At 37.8% G+C, this 21,883-nt stretch overlaps 1 protein-coding gene across 2 annotated transcripts in view; it reads left to right on the top strand.

Annotated features, from left to right (window-relative positions):
- The first annotated feature begins 332 nt into the window (after nucleotides 1-332).
- Nucleotides 333-21,883, top strand: part of meis1a (Meis homeobox 1 a) — a 31,122-nt gene continuing 9,571 nt past the window's right edge. Inside the window, exons 1-9 of one of the 2 annotated variants that reach the window (XM_060860380.1) lie at nucleotides 333-810; nucleotides 2,430-2,647; nucleotides 5,382-5,520; nucleotides 5,695-5,745; nucleotides 5,858-5,908; nucleotides 6,536-6,685; nucleotides 9,987-10,092; nucleotides 14,365-14,510; nucleotides 21,598-21,674. In XM_060860380.1, coding sequence (XP_060716363.1) covers nucleotides 799-810; nucleotides 2,430-2,647; nucleotides 5,382-5,520; nucleotides 5,695-5,745; nucleotides 5,858-5,908; nucleotides 6,536-6,685; nucleotides 9,987-10,092; nucleotides 14,365-14,510; nucleotides 21,598-21,674 — 950 coding nt within the window. In that variant the 5' untranslated portion in view covers nucleotides 333-798. Of the gene's footprint in view, nucleotides 811-846; nucleotides 1,102-2,429; nucleotides 2,648-5,381; nucleotides 5,521-5,694; nucleotides 5,746-5,857; nucleotides 5,909-6,535; nucleotides 6,686-9,986; nucleotides 10,093-14,364; nucleotides 14,511-21,597; nucleotides 21,675-21,883 lie in introns of those variants that run through there. The other variant, XM_060860379.1, reaches the window with a different exon arrangement.

Genomic DNA, 21,883 nt, shown 5'->3' with positions numbered 1-21,883 from the left:
AATTCATTTGTATTCAGTGTGATATTTCCAACTTAAATCAAACGTCATATATCATAACCGGTGCCTAAAATCTACTAAAAGACTTTAAAAAAAGACTAAAATAAAGTTTATTAAAATGATTTAAGAACATTACAATCGTTATGCCTGATCGTGCAAAGTAAAATGATGCTGAAGAGCTTTAATAAAATGTTATATATTTTAGGCTCCTTGGTGATACGTGCTATAGCGGCTCCTTTAAGGACAAACACTCCCTCAATACCTCCTTCTGTCTCTCTCTCTCTCTCTCTCTCTCTCTCTCTCTCTCTCTCTCTCTCTCTCTCTCTCTCCCGCTGTCCAGTTCGGAGACATGACACTGAATGAAGACTAGGCGACTTTCCGCGGACAGCATGGGGCTTTTATCCGACTTGTAAACACGACTGGAATAAACCCAACGCAGCACCATTTTGGAACATCTTCACATCTTCAGCGTCGACTGTTTGGTTTGTTGTTGCTTCTTGGGGCTTTAAAAAAAGAACGAAGGAAAAAGAAAAAGAAAAAGGTGGAACCTGGCACTTTAGGCACTTAAAAGCTAGCAGGAGTTTGTTGTCGGATTGACAATGTGTGTGTGAGCAGCGCCTGAGCTCGGTGGACTCCCTGATGCGGTGTGAGTCCGAGCGGCTCCGTGGTTCCGCACAGCCGCCCTCGGCGCGCCCAAAGCCGGCCTCGGTGTGAGCGGGGACTCGGTGCTGCGCCGCCACCTCCACCACCAACAGCTACCACCTTCTCTTCCTCCTCCTCATCCTCTTCCACCTCGTTCTCATGGCCCAGCGGGTGCGTAAACCAAAAATACCGGGGTGAAAAAAAGTGATTTTTATCTTCTTGGGTTCGGTGGACGTCAACTATCAAGTGTGCAAAGATTCAGAATTAGTAAATAACCTACTCATGATCACATAAGACTCTTATGGCTATCACTCTTAAAACTAAAGATGATAGAAAAGAAGATCAACTTTAGATTCTTTAAGCGTTTGTTTGTTTGTTTGTTTTGCTTCTGTTTTTTATTTGGTGCCACACTGAAGTAAATACCTGAAACTTGCAAATAGGTTCATCATGTGGACATTTAAGGTGCGGAATGATTCTTCTGTCCTTTCTGATACCAAATAACAAAATATAATCGAAATAAAAAGAAATGTTTAGTTAATGACTTACACTCATTATACTTAGGGACAGCTTGTTTATTTGTGTTAATCTGGTGCTATTTATGTGTTTTATTTAATTATAGAGTGTTTATATTAAAAGTGACCTCACCTAAATCTACACTAAACGTTTATAGGTGATTTAAGGGGAAAAAAAACACCAAAAAGATAAAAAAGACCAAAAAACTAATTTGTGCTTTTGTGTGTGCGCGCGCGCTCCGAGAAGCCTTGAGACGTGGCCCATTTCCTTAGGTACAAATTTGAATCTAGTCTTGAGGACAATTTGTTTGCAATGTAAATTCTAACACTTTTTCTAAGACATAGCGAAGATTCAGCTATATTTATAAACAATTAATCATTCCCTTGATGATTTTCCTCATTAATATTTTAACTATTTGTATAGAAAGATTTTAACACAATTAATAAACACACACACACACACACACACACACACACACACACACACACTGTCATTTTGTTAAGGGTTCCATGCAACCATACAATGTTTTAATTATTTGATTCTCATTTGATTATCATTTTTGAGTCTGATTCTGATGTACTAAAATTTTAACATTTAATTTAACCTGAAGGTTTTTTTTGTTTTGGTTTTGTTTTTTTAACATTTGAACAAACTGATCTGATTTAGTAGTCTAACGTTTGCCCAATCATCATTAGTCTTATCAGATTATAGGAAAATGACACTACTGCATCAGATTTGTGGTTAATCTAAGTAGACGTACATTAACTAATAATAACACACATTAATTAGAAACGTGCACATTTTTGTAATATTCGTAAAGCTTATTATTTATTCAATATTATATAGCACATAACAGTAATAGTCATGAGAAGTTCTAGCTCTATTTTTGGATGTTGTTTTGAAGCAGTTGAAAAATAGTTAACTTTTTATTTTAGAAGGAACAATAGCTACTTTCATGTGCCTTGAAACCTACACTATAAAAATAATGAACATATTATATATATAGCGAGAACATTATATATATATATATATATATATATATATATATATATATATATATATATATATATATATATATAATATACATACATATATATATAAATGAATAAATATGGGATAAAATCTTTTTTATTTGGTTAATATTTGTGCTTTGGTGTTACTGTGTTGTGCGTGCGTGCATTTCTATTGAACTGTATTCTGTAGTTAATCTAATGTTTTAGATTAATTCAGTGTGTGTGTGTGTGTGTGTGTGTGTGTGTGTGTGTGTGTGTGTTCAGTACGAGGATCTGGTGCATTACGGAGGGGACGGGCTCGGGATCCCGGCCCCGGCGGTGTATGGCGAGCCTCACGCAGCGGCGCGCGCCATGCACGCGGTTCACGGGGGTCCCGGTCCCGCTGCCGCGCTGCACGCGCACCACTATCCACTGGCGGCGTCTGCCGGCGTGGGCTCGGCTGTTAACGACGCGCTAAAGCGTGACAAAGACGCCGTTTATGGGTATGTGTCCTCCTTTAATGGCGTTAATAATACTGTAAAAGCCGCCACCTATTATAGAGCACTTGTGGCTGCTGGAACTAATGCAGAGTCTGAATTTCCTGGTCTGTGATCTGTACAATAAATACATTCAGCTAATTAATTCTGTTACTGCACGCTGATATATTGACGCTTACCTTACTATAGCACAGGCCAACACAAAAATCTAGAACAGTCCAGAAAAGATCTATATAGATGCGAGAGTGATGTATTACATACACATGCTTAACACGGAGGATTGAATGGTGAGATTGTGCCATCGAGCCACCTATAATGTGCAATATTTCTCTAGTATATACAAATCTTTAGTATATTTATCGTTAACGCCGTATTGTTTTTTTTTTTTTTTTTACCCACACGCTTACACAGAAGTCACTTAGACATTGTTCACATCTTTTGCCTATTTTCTACCTGCAGAGCCTTGGATTGTCTTATATTATTTATTTCATTCATTCATTTTCAAACGTGATTCATGTCACCCACATAAAGCTAGTGCTCGTGTTTCTCCCCCCTACATCATTTATTTCCTCTGTTGTCAGTGTGTCAGTGCTTATTTGAATTCACGTGTGCACAACATGTTGAAATATACCTTCACGTGCCGCCCCCCCCCCCAGTTATTTACATAACCACCACACGTGGAAAAACAATTGATGACTTGTAAAATGTTTGTCATTTTCCAGTAAACGATTTATAACGTTGAGATGTTATAAGATGTTATTATCTCAAAGCCTCTAGTTGTGTTTTATGTATTCTGCTTCGTTACATGCTAACACCGGCTGTGAAATTAGAGCAAACAAACAAAACAAAACCAAAACACAAAAAACAACAAACAAGAGAAAAAAAAACGACATAGGGACTATAGCTGAAAGGAAAAAATCAAACCAGTTTATTAAATAAAAGGAGCGATATTAAAATGATAAATTAAACCTAATAATAATAATAATAATAATAATAACATTCTAATGATAATTAATCTAATCTATGGCCTATTGCAGGTCATATTTGTGTCTGGATAAACACACAATGAATAAAAAAAAACACCACTCGTGCACATATACACTCATATAAGCATTTATAAAGCAAAATAGATTTAAAACAAACAAATAAAATAAAATAAAACGAGGAGAGCGCCAAACATATTAAAGCTAACACGTTTGATTACACACACACACACACACACACACACACACACACACACACACACACACACACACACACACACACACTAAACTCTTCAAGGTCTGTAATGTCGAGGTGTAAACGCCGTTATACTGCAAAACACTTAAGAGATTGGCTGTGTTCCAAACCGCACACTGAAATAACCCACTAAAGTTTAAAATGCTGTATTAATACAACAGTACGCCATCTTAGGTAACCATGGTAACCCATTCCGAGCTGTGACTTTGTGATTTGGGACAGAGCCAGTTTTCTTTTTGTGTTCTGGCTTTTTATGGGCTTGTTGTGAAATTATCTGAGACTAACACAATACTCTGTCAATAATTATTTGCTCGTGAACGCGCTCCGGGATTCGGCCCGAGGAACAGAACAGATTAAATTAATCTCTTTATTTAATCACTATTTAGCTGAAGCGTTTTTAGGTAATATTTGTAGGATGTTCACCCTGTTTTTTATTGTGTATCACGGTATCTTCTTTCTTTCTTTCTTTCTTTCTTTCTTTCTTTCTTTCTTTCTTTCTTTCTTTCTTTTTTTCTTTCTTTCTTTCTTATTTATTTATTTATTTATTTATTTATTTATTTATTTATTTATTTATTTATTTATTTATTTTACTTGTATTTCCCATTTTTATTAGACAGATTCTTTCTTTCTTTCTTTCTTTCTTTCTTTCTTTCTTTCTTTCTTTCTTTCTTTCTTTCTTTCTTTCTTTCTTTCTTTTATATTTATTCAATATAACAAAACTAATTTATCTTTTTGATTAAGACTCTACACAAATTGTTTATTTATTTACTTGTATTTCCCATTTTTATTAGACAGAATATTTCTTTCTTTCTTTCTTTCTTTCTTTCTTTCTTTCTTTCTTTCTTTCTTTCTTTCTTTCTTTCTTTCTTTTTATCAGATTACAGTTGGTATAGAAATGACCTGGTGTATCTCATTATCAATTTATTGTCGAATATATGATTAAGATTTTTGTTTAGTTTTGTATACACAGGCTAACAACGACCCCAAAGAGAGCTAAAACTTGCAGCTTTCATTTAATAGCAATTTTGTTTAAATGTTTTTAAAAATATTAATGTTACTGTTTTAATTTACTTGCGCATAAATTTCTGTTTTTTAGTGCAGTTTTTTTGCATCACACCATCCATTGAAAAAAAAATCTATACACTGAATTTAATTGATTCATTTCAACATGTAAAAAAAAAATCACTTGTCTTTTAGTTGACTTTTTTTGTAATTATTGTTTTGACGCACTGTGTTTTAATGTTTGCACGCGATGTAAATTCATTTAGTAAATTCGCCTTTTTTTTTGTTTTGTTTTATTTTTTTGGGTGATATTATTCATTATAGATTTGTACATGCACCACCTCACAATGCTTATAATGTTAAGAAAGGACACAGTGTGATGATGTTGACCGAAAGTAACATCAAGGGCTTTATGTGTCAGAGTAATAAATCATGCAAGTAAGCCCTGTGTTATTTTCCTGATTGTTTGTTGTTTTTATTGCTGTTTTCCTAAATGCAGACACCCGCTGTTTCCTCTGCTTGCACTGGTTTTTGAGAAATGTGAATTAGCCACATGTACACCGAGGGAGAGCGGCCTGGCGGCTGATGTCTGCTCATCCGCATCCTTCGACGAGGACATTACCGTGTTTTCAAAACAGGTCCTTTTTCTCTACACGAAACACTCTGAATGGCTTAAATGACTGCTAATGAGTCGTGTCGAATAAAGGCGATGAGATATAAACTTGACACTGAGCCCGACTGAGCATGCGCGAAGATGAATGAAACTGTTAGCTATGTATATTTTTATTTATTCACAAACATTTCCATTCCAGATAAGAACAGAAAAACCATTCTTCACGCCCAATCCAGACTTGGATAACCTGGTAGGATAAGTATTATCGCTATTGTGCAAATTGCCTACATATTCTTTGTCAAATATTTACATTTTAAATAATTAGTCATTAATTATAAATGTTTTTTTTCTTTAATTCACAGATGGTACAAGCTATACAAGTGCTCCGTTTTCATCTTTTAGAATTAGAGAAGGTGAGTTCACGTTATAATAATAATAATAATAATAATAATAATAATAATAATAATAATAATAATAACAATAATAATAATAATTATTATTTTTATTGTTGTTGTTATTATTATATTATTATTATTGTTGTTGTTATTATATTATTATTATTGTTGTTGTTATTATTATTATTATTATGAATACTGCTACTACTACTAATAATAATAATAACATTACTATTGTTATTATTGTTGTTGTATTTGTTGTTACAGCAAAATCTCAAGAACCACACACGTGAAATCTATGAACCCCTCCATCTTTTTTTTTAAACAAACTAGTGCTTGTGTTTTTATTTTCATGCGTGATTTATTCTACGATTCGTTCCTTTTTGTCCATTCGTATTTTCTTCCCAACACGTCATCCGTTTGTTCTCACGTGCAATCTTTCCTCTAATACACCAATGTTCATTATTCTGTATTGATTCTGTAATCACGTATTGTATTATTTACATTAAGGTGACGTGTTTGCATACACGGGCAGGGTAGGACACGCTGAAACGGATGCACCTTACACGTTTTCAACGTGTAAAAAATAAATAAATAAAATAAAATAAAATAAAAACATTCCATGTGATTTGTTTTGCACTGCAGGTCCACGAGCTTTGCGATAATTTCTGTCACCGGTACATCAGCTGTCTGAAAGGCAAGATGCCGATGGACCTGGTGGTGGATGACAGAGAAGGATCTTCTAAATCCGACAGCGAGGAATTCAGTCGAAACTCCGGCGGCCCCGCGGATCAAGTCAGTCTCATTATAATGTGCAGGATTGCATTATGATTAGCCTTTATTTCTCCTCGGGTTTGTTTCATTTGGAGCCCGTTTGAAGCGCAACGAAGCGGAATAAATTCGCCTTGGCTAATAAACCCTAAATTGTCGGGCGATTTACCGTCTGCTTAGGGCACGTTATCGATAAGTGTCGTGTGCGCATGCGTGCGCTCTGATACTCTATACATAAAGGGATAGAGAAACAGCGGGTTTGTGTCTGACATCACGCCCTAATCACCTTTCAACTGGGAAGAATCCAGAGAATATCCAGTGCCCAAGTGTGTCAGTAAACCTGTGTGAGATTTTGGGTTGTACTGTAACAGATTATTATTATTGCACGCATTTATTTATATTTTTATTTATTTATTCCATTCCATTCCATTCCATTCATCTTCTACCGCTTATCCGAACTACCTCGGGTCACGGGTATTTATTTATTTATTTATCACTGCAATTAATGTTGAAAGGTTTGAATTACTAGAAATAAATTCCAAACCAAAAAACAAACAAACAAACAAACAAAACATTAAGCTGACCAGACCATATTGTATAGAGTGAGTAAAATGGTCAATACGCTGGATTTCCTACTAAACTCTTGCTAAATACTTGCATGTCATCTCTTTCTCTTTTATTTAATTTCTTTCTTTAGTGTTTGCCGTGTGTATCGAACTCGCCAAATTGTTGGGTTTAACATGTAAAATATCATGTACATTCTGTAGAAATACTGCAATTTGTGCAATTTTTCATCAAAGAAACACCTTTGGAAATTTCCTAAGACACCGAATTAACAGAAGACAACCAGTTTGATGGCTCTACTGTGTTTCCTCAAGGGCTCTTTAACGGCTTTAGAAGAGTTGTGATGTCTTGTAGTGTTTGACGTGTCACCTTTAAGCCTTCTCCATGAAGGACAGTCGATGATTTCTTTAGTCTACTTGCTGTAAAATGGATTCTAATATAGTAGTCATGTCATCATGTTGTATCACAAGTTTGAAGAGAAGTAAAGGAACCAATAATGAATATTTTAAATACCTAAAATCCAATCAAATCTTATCATTTAATACAATATGTGTTTAAATAAACAGATAGATAATCCTTATACAATATTGAACATTTTAGACAGGAAAGAGGATTTAATATCCAGAGCAAACTGACAAATCTTATTTGTCCCAGTGTTAATATGACGCAGTGGCAGGACTGGTTGTGAAATCTTGTTTTCAGCCTTGCTATTCATCTGAAAAGACAGCCATCCGTTTCATGTTAATACCAATAATACCACTATCCTGCGTCCTAAGCTGCTTCCCTGACAGAACACTGTTTACTTCTTCAGTACAGAGCAAATGGATAAAAATCTCTGAAACTTGGCGGCGCAGAACGATCTAAGCGTGAGCCCTAGAGTACCGTTAGTGTCTTAACATTAATAAAGGTTACACGGACATTTGAGCTCGGTTTGTTTCTGAAAGCAGGCTCGAGTGGCGTTGTGTCGGGCTCGTCTTTGGCGTTGTGCAAGGGGAAGTTTTGCTTCGGGTCGTATACAGTTTACAGAAGGTTTATCCAGCACAGCTGTTCCGAGGTCAGTGTGGAGTTTGATGTTTTATGAAGGTTCGGCTGGAAAAGCATGGAGATGACGCAGGGGAGGAATCAGTGTTTATGTGCAAGTCGAACATTATTACCCAACAATCATGTTCTCTATTGGGGCCGAGTTTAAAAAACATCCTGCTTTTCGGGTCGTGTGTATAAATGAGCTGATGCTGTTCTGGCTTCAAAGGCCCCGGGGATCGTGTTGTTTCTGAATGAAGCCACATGTTTACATTTCTGTGTTTGCTTTGCATATGAGGGAAATGCGCATGTGTCAAATGAGCTTTCGGATTTGCTTGGATGGACGTCTCTCTCTCTCTGGGTAAATGACACATGTATTTTTGTTTATAGATGGATATTTGCGGGCTGCTGGTTGTTATGCTATGTTGCTATGTGCATTTCGAATGTGTAATCAAGTACTTAAAATTTTCCACATTGCTTTGACAGCAAATTAAAAAAAAAGAAAGATAGAATTACAACGTTGCCATATCACACCTCCAGGGTTCCTGATTCGTTCCTGAGCTCGTGTTACTCTCTGTTTGGAGTTTCACATGCTTGTCTTGCCCATGTGGGTTTCCTCTCTGGTTTCTTTCCACCTCCCAAAAACATACCTGTAGCTGGACTCTAAATTGCCCCTAGGTGTGAATGAGAGTGTGTTTGCATGGTGCTGTGTGATGGACTGGCCCCTTGTCCAGGGTGTATGCTGATGTTCTGCCTGAAACTCGTCATTCCTGGGAAAAACTTCAGATCCAGCGCAGTTCTAAAAATAATTCTGGGAATTCTATTAAAAGTCAGTAGCGTAATGACGTAACAGTGACCCAGATAAAGCAGGGGTGCCAATACTTTCATCTCAGTGAAAATTAAGAGAACGTTGTGTTCAAACACACTACGTACCTCCTGCTGCTAGACTGTTCCCTATGTAGTGAGCATGTGTAATGAATAAGAGGCCATTTTGGGCTGATTTTATGTATTTGATGGACAGCTTGGTGTTTCTTATATCAGAACCTCTTCTGACACCTCGGCTGTAGAGAGTGTTCACATAACCAGGCAATCGCAGTCCATGCAGCTCATTTAATGCTTAAATGGTAGAAGGTTTAATCAACAGAATGCGAGGAAAACAGTACGGCACTATTTCTAGCTCCGCCCACTTTTCCTGTCCTTGTTACCCAGAGTGCACTGGAAAGGACTATTGTTGTACTTAGTTACAACATATGTGGCGATGGAAATAAAGAAACACTCTAGTTAGCCGGATTCCACGGCCATTACAAAGAACTGTCTGATATCAAAAGTAAAGGCGCCGCATGATAGAAACAAGCTGAAAATGTGACGTGTTAAAACGTCCATTGCATCATCATCATCATCATCATCATCATCATCATCATCTTTACTGTAGATGATGGTTAGTTTTATTTCTGTGTAGTTTTATTTTTATTTCTGTTTTATTTCTAGTTTATATTTGTGTGTATCAAACACTATCACCCACCCTAACGCACACACACACACCACATCCATATGTTCTAGCCGTGTGTGTGTGTGTGTGTGTGTGTAAGCATGAAAACTGAGCATGTGTTCTATATTATCTCTTACAGCATAAGTCTGGTATGTAGTTTCATACTGCACTGGACCAAATCATATATCACCAATATATCTAATACTCTCTCTCTCTCTCTCTCTCTCTCTCTCTCTCTCTCTCTCTCTCAAGATGTGCTGGAGGGAAGATGACTCCGTCTCCGTTCACTCCACCGAAGGCCCTGCACCCTGCGGTGGACGTTCCAGTTCTCTCAACGGAGACAACAGTAGTGAACATGGTACACACACGTACACACACACGCTTACAAACACACACTTACACACACACAGGCTGTCATATTAGCATGAGCATGAGTATTCGTGAAGTGCGCACTGTGTGCCAAGTGAAACAGGGCTGCTGAGGTTTTGTCATCTCTTGCATAGGTTTACACTTTAGCACCACCCTGGGGGTCCACTACTACTACTACAACACACACACACACACACACACACAAGTGTATGCCGATGGGAATCAAGATATTTTTGGTTTTAAGTGAAACTGGACTCTGTGTGTGTGTGTGCGCATGTGCGTGTGTGTGTGTGTAGATTAGTCAGGAAATGGTGCGTGGTGGATCAGAAGAGAGTCTGGTCTGTGCTATTCAACCCTGTGCACCAAACCATGGCCAATAAAAAACAGCATACACACTTCCCCAAAGCATTTATGTGCGTGCAAATGTGTGTGTATGTGTGTGTTTCCTCACAGCTGTTTGGCCGCCTCTGTCAGAATAACATGCTCCCTTAGTTGAGAAAGAAAGCTCATGTGTTTAGACATATTTCTACCTTTTGGGTTCGTTTTCTGAACTAGAACTACACAGTTCTTCATGAGTTCCTGCTCTGCGTTTCCACCACACCGCCGGAACCGTGACGGATTCTTGTGTAGAACAACAGCTGCGATTTAAACAACAGTTATGTCACTTAAGTGTTTGTAAATACAACAGCGGATGTAAGCCTAAATTTTTAAGTTCCTTAAAAGGTTCTTGGGTTCTTTTGACTTTTGTGATAAATACAGCCAAAGTCCATAAGTTCCTAAAAAAAGTTCTTTGGTCCCTGTTAACATATCTGCAGTGTAGATCCATTATCAAATATTTAGAGGCACTTTTTTTGTGTATCTTAAACCCTTACTTACCTCTCTATGAGTTTGACAAATAAGGTACACTAAGTCCTGCCCTCTAGTTCCTGGTCCAGCTAACATTGATCCCTAAGTTTATAAAAAAGTTCTTGGGAAAAAGTTCCTAAAAAAAACGAACAATCATGTTCATTCAGTGAAAACACACACAACTACAGTACCTGGTTTGATGTACGTGGAAACACAGCTAAAGTTTTAGATTTTTCGAAAAGGTTCGCGTGTTTCTGGCCAGGTTCCAGCAATGGAAAATCACTTTCCCCAAACGTCTAAACATGATTAAGTTCTCCTCACATCACATCAACACCAAACCCTGAGACACTGCAGGTCCCGCTCTTTACTTTGAACCCATTCAGGAACATCCACGTGGCCAGGTTTCGTCTCCAGAGGAAGTGAGGTTCCTGCACAAGCGTACTGGTCCAGAGAAGCTTTCCACTGTCTTAAATTCGCTTCGAGTCATCTTTGAAAAAAAAAAGATGCGCGTCTTGTCGTCTGGAACTCGTCCACGTCTGCAGACAGTAAACAGTTTATTATTTGAACCACAAGCTTGACAATCAGCTCATTGTTTCAAAATAGCCATGTGTTCACACTCGCTAGCGGCAACCCGGTGATGTCAGCGCAGGTTATAGTGTCCATTACCATCGTCTCATGTGGGCGTGGCCTGTGGTGGAATTTTTAGGCTCCTCTGTTTACGACAGGTTTCAATTTTATAATAAAGAAATTTTAAGATAAAACTTTGGTTACTGGTGTAGCTTCTGTACTCGGATTCAAAGTACTTGCAGAACCTTTTGCAGCCAAGCGTTTGCATTTGTTGCCACATTGCGACGCAGGATCGATCGCATCCTCGACATCAGAATCACTGTTCCGTTCCGTAAACATAGACAGGAAACAAACGTGCAAAATTAATCTAGTGACTAGTCACTTTGTCGCCCGCGACGGCTCAGAGATTGTGTTTATTGTCTACAATGCGTCATAAATACGTGAACGCAAGCTCCTTTGTAGGTTTTTCTCTAACGACAGGTCCACAAATGTTTCCTTTCTCTCGCACCACAGACATGTACTAATCTTATCAGTAAACAGATTTATTACAGAACATTTTTTTATCTCTTAAAGTCTTAAATGCGACTTTCCCGTGGCAGAAAACCAAATGCTTAACCACTGAGTGTTACAAAACACAGAGGCTACAGACGTGAATAAACATTTCCTTACAGAAAACATGGACCAAATGGACCCATACAGAACGGTATCTGTGACATATGTTCCATCCTGATGATCCAACTTCCTGCATGTGAAGTCATCAGTAGTAAAGTTACTGAAGTTAGCTAGCTGGATTTATTTACAAAAAAAATAAAAAATTAAAATGGTACTGACCACCGAACACTAACACTCTCCAAAGCCAAAAAGTTCAAAACTGTTAGGAAAACTCAAGTTCTCACTCACAACCTGAACCGACGTTTCAGTGCAAACTGAAGATGTGAAGCTTCTAACATGTGAAGATGTGTACAGTGACTCTTAGTGCTCTGTGCTAAGAGGCTAAAGGGTTAGCTCTATTAATTACACAACTCTAACGAATGGAATGAAGGCAGTTTTTGTGTGTGTGTGTGTGTGTGTGTGTGAGAGAGAGAGAGAGAGAGAGAGAGAGAGATCCTTCTGGTCAGATGAACTCAGTGTAAATACACATAACTGCACAAATAAACTGTAGAAGCACAAACCATGTTTTACAGCATGATGCACACACACACACTATCCCTTTCTCTCTCTCTCTCTCTCTCTCTCTCTCTCTCTCTCTCTCTCTCTCTCTCTCTCTCTCTCTCTCTCTCTCTCTCTCTCTCTCTCTCTCTCTCTACCTCTCTCTCTCCCTCACACACACACACACTCTCTCTCTCTCTCTCTCTCTCTCTCTCTCTCTCTCTCTCTCTCTCTCTCTCTCTCTCTCACACACACACACACACACACACACACACTCAGAAGATGAACTCTGCCAGCTAGCGAGTATGTATGTTTAATGTGTTTGTACATGAGTTAGAGTGTGTGTTTGTGTGTGTGAGGTGAGTGTGTGCGTGTATGTCTGTGTGTAAAAGTCAGGAAGTGACGTACTGTTAACTGTAGCGTTAATGTAGCTTGTGAGTTTACAGGGTGGAGCAGTTCAGGAAGGTTAATGTCAGGTCTGTAAAACAGGATTTACAGTAATGTTGTTTTTTTTTGTTGTTGTTGTTGTTGTTTTTTTAGACCAGCTTAGACCAACAATCAGATTTGTATTTGTGCCTCAACACTAAATTCACCTTGACTCCACAACATGGTTACCAGAAACATTTAATGAGTAGCTTGCTATTTAATCTACTGTCAGTGAAAATGACTTCATTGAGCTGAGGTGAATTTAGCACTCAGCTAACACAATTGACCCAAATACACCACAGAAGAGTTAACTGTTAAAAACATGCTATACATATATGTTATCACATAACATGCTATACTACAAGACTCTTCTTATACAAGACTCTTTTCTGTTCTGGTACCAAGATGGTGGAATAAACTTGCCCTAGGGGTCCAGACAGCTGAGTCACTGGCTAGTTTCAAACGGCGGTTGAAGACCTACTTATTCAGGAAACACTTCAACTAGCACGTTCTTCCCTCTCTTTTGCATTAATAAAAAAAATAACAAAAAAAAAACCCAAAACTTTGCAACTTTTTCATTGTAACTTTGAACAGTGTTTTAAACTCATGGTATCTTAAGTATGTAACCAAGTGAACCAGCATTAATGCATCTAATGATAGAGATTTAAGCACTTATGTACGTCGCTCTGGATCAAGGCGTCTGCCAAATGCTGTAAATGTAAATGTAAGCAGAAAACCTTTAGCCACAGTCTCTGGGTGCTAAGCTATCGGTTGTAGTTAATGTATCGAAAGTTATTTGGATTTTTATGATGTTTTTTTTTTTTTTTTTACATTTGATGCCTTTGCTAACATTTCTGTCAGATAGAAAGTTTATTAGCAGGTAGCTAGCTGGCTAGCGAGAAAAGTTAAATGGTTTCAAATGACTTGTTTCAGTCAGTTTTGAGTTTTTTTGTGTGAAATCGCTTAGCTACGATTTTTTCACCTCAGTGCTAAATGGTGGGATTGTTAACGGTTTAAAATGACATGTTTCGTTTCTATTTTAGCACATTTTTATTTTAGCAACATTCTCTATGTTCGGCTCTGTTCAGATACGTAGATATGCGAACTGTGAGGCGTTACAGAAATATCCATGTTTGCTCGTAAAAAAGCGAAAGATTTATACACACACGTTTATTGTCTAAAGAAGTTTATTTTACTAACACACAAGCATTTTTATGCACTTATTTGATTTGTTTATGAGTTACGGTTATTTATGAGATATTTTAAATGACAGGTGACCTTTTGGACCACGGTGCTGCTTCTCCGAGCACAGGGGACGATGACGAGACGGACAAGGACAGGAGGAACAACAAAAAACGAGGGATTTTCCCTAAAGTGGCAACCAACATCATGCGAGCATGGCTGTTCCAACACCTAACAGTAGGAACAAATATTTAAATATGACTTTTTTTTTCCTTTTCATTGTTGTGAACAGAAACGGCATAAAGATATTTACAAGAATGATATATGAACAGAATGCAGCGCTCTTTCTCTCTCTCTCTCTCTCTCTCTCTCTCTCTCTTGCTCTCTCACTCTCTGTTTATAGATGTTTAAGGAGCAGTGTAAGAATTTATTTTACTGTTGGAGCAAATCGTGGGCCTCCAAAAGGACAACATTCCACAGCAGCTGTTACACATACCACAGTTTATTCCTTAGCAAAAAATTAAAAATAAAAACCTTTCGCTTAAAACACGTATCACAGAGGCACTTTCACAGAGACCGGTAGATTAAACACGACAAAAACGTTACAGGCTGCCGGAGAGAGAGTCTCTTTAGGAGCCATAGGTTACAGTAGAGCTCGAGCTAAAGTGCTGCTGCTATCAGTTTACAGCGACTGTACGAGGGCTGCGTTACGTTAAGGGCCCACAGACACGAGAGAATAAACACTCCACACAAGGCACGAGAAAGTAAACACTACACGCTGGGAAGAATAAACTTTGCCCAGGACAATATCTTCTCATTATATACGATTTATGATACAGATATTATTTTGTTAGTTATGATATAAGCTATAGTTCTGTCATCTATTAGATCTGTTTTTTTAGAGCTTTCTAGAATTTGTCTGGAATTCAAAAAAAAAAAATTATGAAGTTTGAAAACTGAAAAACGAAAAGATGAAAATCAATTTATTTGCTTGAACACAAGAAATTTCAAGCAAAAATCTCAACTTTTTAAAAAACATTTTAACGACAAAAAAAAAACAACATTTAATTAAACTCGATATTTTCTGCGGTCCGTCGCTAAAGAATAAAAACGTAAACAAACTGTTCTTATTTACACTCCTTGCTATTATCGTATAATCAAATATATTACATTCATCAGTTCTCTTTGGAGCACCATTGGACATTCACCTATTTATTCTCATAATCTATTTATTTATTATATTTATAAATATATCTTTACTTTATATATTTATATAAAGGACCTAATTTTAATGAATGCTTTTGGACCAAACAGATGCAAAGAAAGAAAGAAAAAAAAAAGAAAGAAAGAAAAATTAAAAGTTCTTACACGATGAAGACGATATAATTATTCTTATTTATAATATTATTAACTATATAATATAGATATATCCATCCATCTTGTCTTGTGACTGAAAAGGAGAAAAAACACAAACAAAAAGAAAAACATTCGAAACATTTTTTTTTAAATTGAAATTTGATTCGGATTTCGAGCAGAATTTGTTTCGAAAAACGATTCCATGTGTTTGAAGGACCGAATCTCACTTTAGTGTTAAACAAAGGCACGATTCTGTGTGTAAACTGAAAGTGCAAAGTATCTCGAAAAAAGGAAACAAGAAAAGGAAAAAGTTTTAATTGTTTATGTGAAAAAGTTTTAAAATTTTGGTGTTTATTAGTCGTGGATGAAAATAATAGCTAAAAATTTTTTGGGGGGCAAAAAAAAATTCTGTCCCATTTTGAAGGAATGTAGCCCTGTTTGTTTCTCTCTTCCCTTCTATTGCTACTTTACTTAAGTGTATACACACACACTCACACACACACACACACACACACACTCTGTGTTTGGTAATTAGCGTGTAATTTGCCACCCTCCTGTTAGCAGATGTGCAGCAGAGTGTGTTAAGCCTCCAGCAGCAGTGAAGGGGAACAGCGCTGGCATTCGGCTCTCGTTTCATATCTCACTAATCAAACGCATGCTCCCGATGACACACGTCCCACGTTCGCCTTCTGTAGCGGCCAATAAAACGACACACACTGCGGCATTTTCTTTGAAGGGCAACAGTAAAATACCAGAGACACGTGCAGGGTAGAGGACATGTACTGTAGACTTTCACACCAATCAATGACACGTTTGAATTTTCCAATAAGGTCGATGTAATCAAGTCGACCGGGTGCTGGTGCTGGAGCTATTTTTAAGAAGACCCTGAACAAATCGTTAGAACAGAACGCTGGACATGTGGACAACTTTGTCTGAGTTCCCCAAAGCTTGTTAAATGTCAGGGGTCACAGATACGGTAAAATCTTTCAGATCAGGGCAGAGAAAGAACGCACGATGGCAGAACCGTCCTACTCGTCTTCTGAGCTTTAATGTCACGAGGCCTGAAATAGAAAAAAAAAGGAAAATGTATTTGAGATTTGAGACTCCAGCGCTGGCCAGTGCCATGTCCTCTCTGTCCATCGTTATAACTCTCACTATGTGTTTCTTAATTTCTTATTCATGCTGATGTTGGTAAAATTTAATTTTGTTGACCTAAGCCTGCTGATTATTGTTTAATATCATCTTCGAGGTGGCTGTGAGAACGGCAGGCGCCAGACTAATTAACACATCTGTGTCATTACACACACACATGTACACACACACATGTACACACACACACACAGGTTTGTCTTACTCGACTTATGAGGACCTTACATTGATATAGTTATCGATGCAACTACTTACACCAGTCTAACCTCAGCCTCAGTAACTGAACAGAAACTTTTTGCGCTTTTATTTTTATTTTATTTTATTGTTTTAAAGAAAATCTGCAGTTTATACGTCAAAAGAAAAGAAAAAAAGCGGTTTTCTTTCTGAGGACCTGCCAAACGGGGACCATTGAAATATTAAGTGTCCTTATGGAGAAAATACTCACCAAGATTTAAACACACACACACACATACAAACACACATATACACAGACACACACACACATACAAACACACATATACACAGACACACACACGTTTACTTTTGCACCATAGATCAGAGACTGGCATCGCTGCCCTCTCCATGACTTGGTCCTCTTTTTATTAACAGCCTCTGGTTACCTTAATCTGGTTACCTTATTTCTTTTTATTTTCTTCTTCAGCAGGATTTTTTTTCTTTTTTCACGCTACCGATTTTAGTTTTGCGCCTTTTCTATTTGCCTTACTGCTCCTTTTGAAGTGCCGAGACATTTGGAAGCAATGAACAAGACTCTATTAGTGTCACTGAGGTAAATGGGTGAAAAACATTGTAGAGGTGGAGGAGGGGGATCTTTCTTTTTCTTTTTTTTCTGGAAAACGGGGGGCCAGAGATCCCTCGGTTTCCCTATTCTCCTCCACTCCTCTCCTCCATCTGTCCAGGGTCGAACTCACTGTTATCAAAACATCATCCATTACGGAGCTGACAGCCTCATCGGGGGACCCGGGACCCTGAGAAAAGCCATGGGGAATTTCCGTCACTGCCCTGCGTAGAGTGGGGGAAAAAATCTGGGAGGGTGAAGGGGAAAAAAAAGAAAAATGAAGGAGAGAATGAAAGAGAGAAGAGGCGATTCATCATGAGAGCTTGTTTTTTCCCCCCTCCCTTTGAGGTGGTAAGGGAAGATTGGTGGAGTGAAGAGAGATGGAGAGGCAGGGGATTATCAGAAAATCCACTCGCTCCCTCACTTTGTGTTTTATTCCTTCGAGTCATGGTCTGGCGTTCGTGAAGTCGTTTTTGTTGACGTTCGACGGAAACCAAAATTTTCACGCCACACTACGCGAAGTATCTTGATTTCAGCAGATCAGCAACGTTAGCAACGACAGACCGCTTTAAATCGTAAAACTTACCAGTTGTATTTTGCGTTCTGAAACCGTTTAACACATAAGAACAAACACGTGCGAGGACTTAGCGCTAAAACACCATTCAGTAGAGCGAATATTTCTCGTTTGGACATCATTCTAAAACAAAATGTTCAGTACATATGTACAAAAGACTGTTCAGGATTTCTAGAAATCTAATAAAAATTGTGATGTCATAAAGTTTTAGACACTTTAAGTAAGGCGTCAAATATATAAACTACGCTGAGATGAAGGAGTGAAAGGAAACGTAAGAGAGAGCTGAGAGAACTGAGTGCAGAGAACATTTCTTGTTATTTATTTTTTTTATTCCTCAAGTTTGTTTACAGAGAAATCGTAAAATCTTTTTTCAGTGTTTTTGTCCAGACTTTTGAACAGCATGTTGCCTTTATTTTTGTATTTGATTAAAAAGAAATAATCAATTAAATATCACTTGAGTTTAATAATGCTGCTAGGGGCTTTCGCTAATTTATTTGTTGCGTATGTGTAAATTGTAAAAAAGGAAATGAAATAAATAATTAATTAAGAAATTTAGAAATTCAAAAATTCAGATATGGAGATATTTTTCTTGTTTTCTCCAATTAAAAAAGCACATTGTTCAGCATACGTATCTTATATTGATCTTCTTCTTTTATGGTTACATATTATGTTGATTCGTTATTGAATTTGTGCTGAAACGAGACATCTGTCTGTCTGTCTGTCTGTCTGTCTGTCTGTCTGTCTGTCTGTCTGGTGTGTTTTTCCAAAGCGTCACTGTAACACTCTTAACCTTAAGTGTATATTTAACAATTTATTAGAATTTTTTTAAGAATAAAATCGTCTTAAAAGGAAACACAGCTATGTAAAACAGGCGGGCTTTATCTCATGAGCTTGGATACCTACGGTGGAAAAAACTAACAAACAAACAAAAAAAAAAAAACACTGTCCATGTCCATGTTAGCATGCTAATCTCAGAGGAATGTTGGAGAGGTGGTTATAATTGGAAATGTCTGTGAGAAAAATATTGTTTTAGTTCAAAAAATCACTCTAGAGACTTAAAATGTATGTATGTATGTATGTATTTATGTATGTATGTATTTATTTCAATTTCCTTGTCCTTCGTTGTTTAAAATGAAACACTTCTCAATGGTTTCATTCGTAGTTTTTTTTCCCATTTTAGTTTTTTTTTCTTTTTGTCTCTATTTGCCTGTTCACACACATGGTGTGTTTTAAAGGTGTTTTAACTTTAATTCCCCCAGAATTACTGATAATTAGGGCACTAACAGTTTTACTACCCCAGAAAACAGGATAATCACCTCCACACACACACACACACACACACACACACACACACACACACACACACACACACACACACACACACACAGACTTCCTCAACACCCAGGGAGCAAAAGCAGGCTCGTTCAGCTGTAAACCACTAAAGCTGGCTAAAGCTCACCCTCCATTTGCTAGCAGAGGAATAGCGACAGGTGTTCAGCACCCAAACGCTGCAGTGCAGCCGAGTCGTTAACACCACTGACCTGGGCTTAGGTTTAGCACCGGTCTCTCTGTATTTTCAGCTCCTGGTCAGATTTAGCGTCTGATCCGGGGTCAGTGGGTAATCGCACACGGCACTTTTCTTCGTTTCCGACGTGGATTCCCTCCGGAGTTACGACCAGGCTTTAGCAGTTGTGTTGCCCTTGATTGTGGTCATTGTTATTCGTAATTACTTTGTTGCTCGTCATTTAGAAACCAGAATGTAAACGTATTCAGATTAGCACCGCCGGCACCGACGCTTCCTGTAGTCCTGTTGTTTTTATACCTTTTGTTACAGATCTGTTCATGCGCCTTAACTGGTGCGAAGGAATAACAGTAAAATAAAGTAAAATATTCCTTTCTATTTGACACGTGATAGCAACGAATTTAACGTTTGTGGAATTCTCTATCAATCAAAGTAAAAAATTTCCAAAGAGAACAATTCCCAAACTCCACAATTCCAACTACTTTATTGTTCTATTGGTACGTTAAAAGATAGGAAACTTCCTACTCGTTCTAAAAACACAGCAACGTAATTAGCTTAACCTTAAGCTACCTTGCTAGAAGCTTTAAGCATCAGCAAGCAAATCGACTGCTTGAAATGTTACCTCAGCTAAAATAAGTTAGCGAAGCCAATCACACGACTTAATGTAATAGCTTAATGTAATTCTCTCCAGCTGTAACACTGTTTAATGGTACAAACTGTGTAAAAGCGAGTTTTATTTGTTTTAATAGAACAGGGTTATTGTTGTTTTGTTGTTGTTTTAGCATAGAATTAGCAAACACACAAACTAAAGGACATTCTAATAACGTAACCTTATTGTTTAGTAATAATTTACTTTCTATCGTTTGAGCAACAGGATTGTACATTCAGTGTGGCCTTGTCTGAGTTAAAAATCAAATAAAAAAACATCACTTTTTGGAAATAGCTGCATTTTTTGGCTTGCTCGATTTTTCCGAATTCCTAAATGCTATTTTATTGCGTGTAACAATGGGGAAAATTGTGTATTTAGGAAAAAAAAAACCTCTGAATTTACCTCAAAAATAACAACAAGAACCACTAAGGATTCTTCCTCTGAAAGAGCAAAAGGTTTCCTCGAGCACGTGATGTCATAGCAATACGGCTGCTCTCAGCGTCAACAGTAAACAAAGTGGGACGTCTCCGGTTTTATATAGATTACTACTGTAGATAACAGCGTTCGCTCAAGTTCGGTTGGCGTAGAGCAATTTGCAATCAGAACAATTTGTCGGTTAAATCTAAACACAGATGAAGCACTTTGAGGTTCAGAGAATGTAGATCGATCACAAATGCTTTAATTAGCCACCTTCTTGCTAACAGGAAGCATTTCCATCCGTGTTATTTCCTACTAAGTTGAACATTTATGTCGAGCGCAGAGCATGTGATCCATTCTCACGTCTCCATGTGTGTTTGTTGCGTCATGTTGTTTTGTTTACATTGACTCCGCCCCTCATTGGTTTATTTTCTGAGTTGTTACGATGTAATCCCACTGTGTTTACTGTATATCTCGTGTCTTCCTGATTGCTTTTCATTGTGTGTGTTTTCTTCCTGTCTTATGTCCTTTTTGGTTTCCTTCCACGTCCCTGTTTTCAGCTCGTCACATAAAACATATAATGATAAAATCAGTCTGACATTTTTTTTTCTACACTCTAAACATATCACCGGCTATGATGACACGTGTAACTCCACGCTCTCAACATACTGATTATTAGGCCACCATCCAGTTTCTTCTTGAGATGTCAGAAATCCGATAGCAGCTTCAGCTTCAGGAGCTTTACTGCTGGATTTCAAATCCTGTATCGGATTCTGCTATTAAATAATCACCGTATTATGAGATGTGTCTAAAATGTCTGGAACTCAGTATAACGACTGTGTGTTGTGTGTTCTGTGTTAGCACCCGTACCCGTCTGAAGAGCAGAAGAAGCAGCTAGCGCAGGATACGGGACTCACCATCCTCCAGGTCAACAACTGGTGAGTGTGTTCTCGAGTGTAGAGATGCAGTGGTTGTGTAGAGAGACGCTAAAAGTTTGTGCTGCTGTGTGCAGAGTGTAACTACAACTGAATTAATACGACTTTGCTTCTCCACCTTCTTCCTGTAAAAGTCTCGGTGGCACTGATTTAGCCTCGGTAGACAGCTACAGTCTATATTTTTCAGTTGCCTAGCAACAGTTCTTTAGCCA

The sequence above is a fragment of the Tachysurus vachellii genome, chromosome 24 (genome assembly GCF_030014155.1).
Source record: "Tachysurus vachellii isolate PV-2020 chromosome 24, HZAU_Pvac_v1, whole genome shotgun sequence".
NCBI classification, from domain to species: Eukaryota; Metazoa; Chordata; class Actinopteri; order Siluriformes; family Bagridae; genus Tachysurus; species Tachysurus vachellii.
Note: the sequence above shows the minus strand (reverse complement) of the source record. Positions and strands in the feature narration are given on the sequence as shown.